This window comes from Ricinus communis, chromosome 8, assembly GCF_019578655.1.
Source record: "Ricinus communis isolate WT05 ecotype wild-type chromosome 8, ASM1957865v1, whole genome shotgun sequence".
NCBI classification, from domain to species: Eukaryota; Viridiplantae; Streptophyta; class Magnoliopsida; order Malpighiales; family Euphorbiaceae; genus Ricinus; species Ricinus communis.
This window is the reverse complement of record NC_063263.1, coordinates 10,014,371-10,017,207: the sequence shown is the minus strand read 5'-3', so window position 1 is coordinate 10,017,207 and position 2,837 is coordinate 10,014,371. Positions and strand designations below refer to the sequence as shown.

At 33.1% G+C, this 2,837-nt stretch overlaps 1 protein-coding gene across 1 annotated transcript; it reads right to left on the bottom strand.

The window, feature by feature from the left end:
* Window positions 1–326: 326 nt before the first annotated feature.
* LOC8271379 lies at window positions 327–2,326 on the bottom strand. The gene is made up of 2 exons (XM_015718259.3): window positions 1,747–2,326; window positions 327–496 (listed from the first exon to the last, which is right to left on the bottom strand). Exon 1 carries the CDS (start codon window positions 2,145–2,147, stop codon window positions 1,767–1,769), a length of 381 nt encoding a protein of 126 aa, XP_015573745.1. The 5' UTR covers window positions 2,148–2,326; the 3' UTR covers window positions 327–496; window positions 1,747–1,766.
* Window positions 2,327–2,837: the final 511 nt, after the last annotated feature.

Here is a 2,837-nt window from a genome sequence, read left to right as displayed (position 1 = left end):
TATATTTTTTATTTTATCGTGATTTTTTTATTTTTCATATATGATATAAAAAACACATTTAAATCCTTAAATGAGTAAAATAACTCCTAAATTTATGTTTATTGACCACCTGTATCTCAAATTGACTAAAATGCAATAATATTTTATAAAAATAAAATATACAGTGTTGAATCTAGAAATTTTATTTGATATTCAAAGTTTACTTATATTTTTTTGTATTTTTTTTGCCAATAATGATTTTATACTAAATTGCTTTTGAAATTAATATTGTTGATATGTCTTTTATGTTAATTGATTTTTTTGCAATGAGATTTTAATATTTAATATTTGATAACTAAATTTGGATATTTTATATTTTATAGAATTATAAATATCGGCAATTGTTAGAGATATTTTTATAAAAAAATATTTAATATTTTTGTGGGATTAATGAGAGAAAACCTTATACGAATAGGGCCTTGGGCCAGGATCAGGGAGAAGTGCATGACAGCTCATCCTGCAATAGAAAGTTTGTGGTTTAGGATTTGAAGTAATGGGCCCAAAAGTGAGACACTGAAACATGTGTGTGCGTGAAGAGAAGAAAGATGATGAAATCGCATACTTCCATCTGCTCTTCTTTTATATCACGCTTTCGGCATGTCCTAACAGTTTTATCCATATAATGAATGAATTAAGTTTTCTAAGGATTTTATGGTACGAATCTTATGAAATAAAACACTCCTTACTTTAACCATCTATTTCTTCTTTTTTTACCGCGTTAGCATTTACTGCATAAAACAATAACTATCTATCCTCCAAAAAAAACAAGAGTAACTGTGTTTTTATAAGCCTTATTGTTTAAGTTCAAAATTAACTCGAGCATATATTCAATATACTTAATTAACCTGAGCTCAATTTGATTACTCTATAAAAATTAAATTTATAAAAAGAAATAAAAAGTTATTAAATTAAATTAAATTTGAATAAAATAAATAAAATTTTCAAATAAATTTCACAATATATCTCTTTCCAACTTTTATATTTTTATTTTATATTTTTCTCAAATAAAAATTATAAATTTAATATACACAAAGCAAAATGATAAAATAATAAAATTTAATTAGATTCGTGAGCTTCTCAAATAGAGAATTGTGAAGCTCGAGTTCCATTGGTCAAGGTACTCTCTAAATTACTCGAGGGGTTGGGTAAATTCAATTATATCCGAGAAGGTCTAAATAATTTAAATCACTTTTAACAAGGAAGGAAAACTTTACACCAACAAACAAGTTCCAAATTCATTACCTAAGTTGGTGGAGTTATGCCAAATCTACCAACTGCTAAATGCCTCTCTGTTTTTGAGGCACCTTATTTCTAAATTACTTCTGCTTTTTTCAACAACAAAAAATAAAATGCAGTACCATCCTTTTCTTTCTTTTTTTTTTTTTTCAAAATTTCTCCTAATTCCTGAAGAAAATACTGGTTTTCAATGGCATAATATTCATCGTTAAAAGCAACTGAGATTGCCATGTCAACCAAACTCGGGCCGTTCATCTACACAGGGATAACACACCAAATATTTTCCGGAAAACAAACAAATGTCATTGATGTTAAAATCCAACGTTTCGTAGTTAAGAGTAACACATTAAAAATAGGTGATCTTAACTGCACATAACAAAATCCAAACATTTAAAAACATTATTTTTTCAACCAAAGCCACCATTACGAAATTTCGACAAATTCTGAGCCCCTAAAAACGGGCAAACTTACCGGACTCTGATAGTGCCGATTCACTCATTACCGGAGCGACCCGAAATATCGGAAGCGAGACGAGACGCAATCGCTGAATGGTACATTATATCGTGAAACGAGCTACTCTCTGCAGTCTTCTTCCTAAGCTGTCTAGCTTTCTCTTCCGTGAAGCAACCGAGAGAAAACTTAGATCTGGCTCCATCCGATCCTGATTCGGACTCTGATATCTCGGCTTGTTTATTAACAGTATCACTGCCGGTGTTAATGTAGTCGGGATCGGAGGACCAGCCGAAAAGTGGAGCCCACCAGGTGGTAGAAGAAGCCGTTTTTCTGCTATTAGGGTCGGGCTTTCTTGCGGATCGGGAGGAAGCTCGGATTGGAGCGGCGAGAGAGCAGTTGAATACGAGAGTTGAAGCCATTGAAGAAGCGATTAAGAAAGGTAGAGAGAGAATTTGGGGGTTTTTAGAGAGAGAAATGAAGGGTTAAGAGAAGAAGAGATGAGGCGAGTATCATGTCATGGATAAAAGCTAAGGTTAAGGTTTCTATCATATGTTAATATTGTCTGTACATCCGTTTCGATGTGTGGCTTTTAGATGTTGTACTCTGAGATAAAATGGACGTTTATTTCATTTAGGTGTTACTGTTGGAATGACAGTACAGATGCGGAAGTGGATTTTTGGATGAGCCCTGATGTAGAGAATCATAAAAAGAATAGAGAAGTGGATAAGACAGTGCACGTGGATGGAGTTGGAGAGAGAGTTGAAGGGTCAATTTTGGGCTTTCAATTTTTATTTTACGCTTTTTGGTGCACTTTTTCTGAGGTTAGTTGAAGAATGGACGTGAGGATTTGGCGGTTTTACCAAGGTAGGGAGGACGATATTTTTTACAGGTGGATCAGGTATATGTATTACCTTTACTAACCCTATCTTCCTAGCTTTTTGACCTGGGGAAGTAGAGGTGGATATGGTCATTTGCCAAATCAAACATCCCGATTCAGGGAAATGTAATTGAAACCCGATAAAGTAGGGGCTTAAAACTTAAATTTGTTGAAGCCCAGCCTATACTATAAGGAATTGTTATATTGTGCATCTGAATCCATGATTCACTGT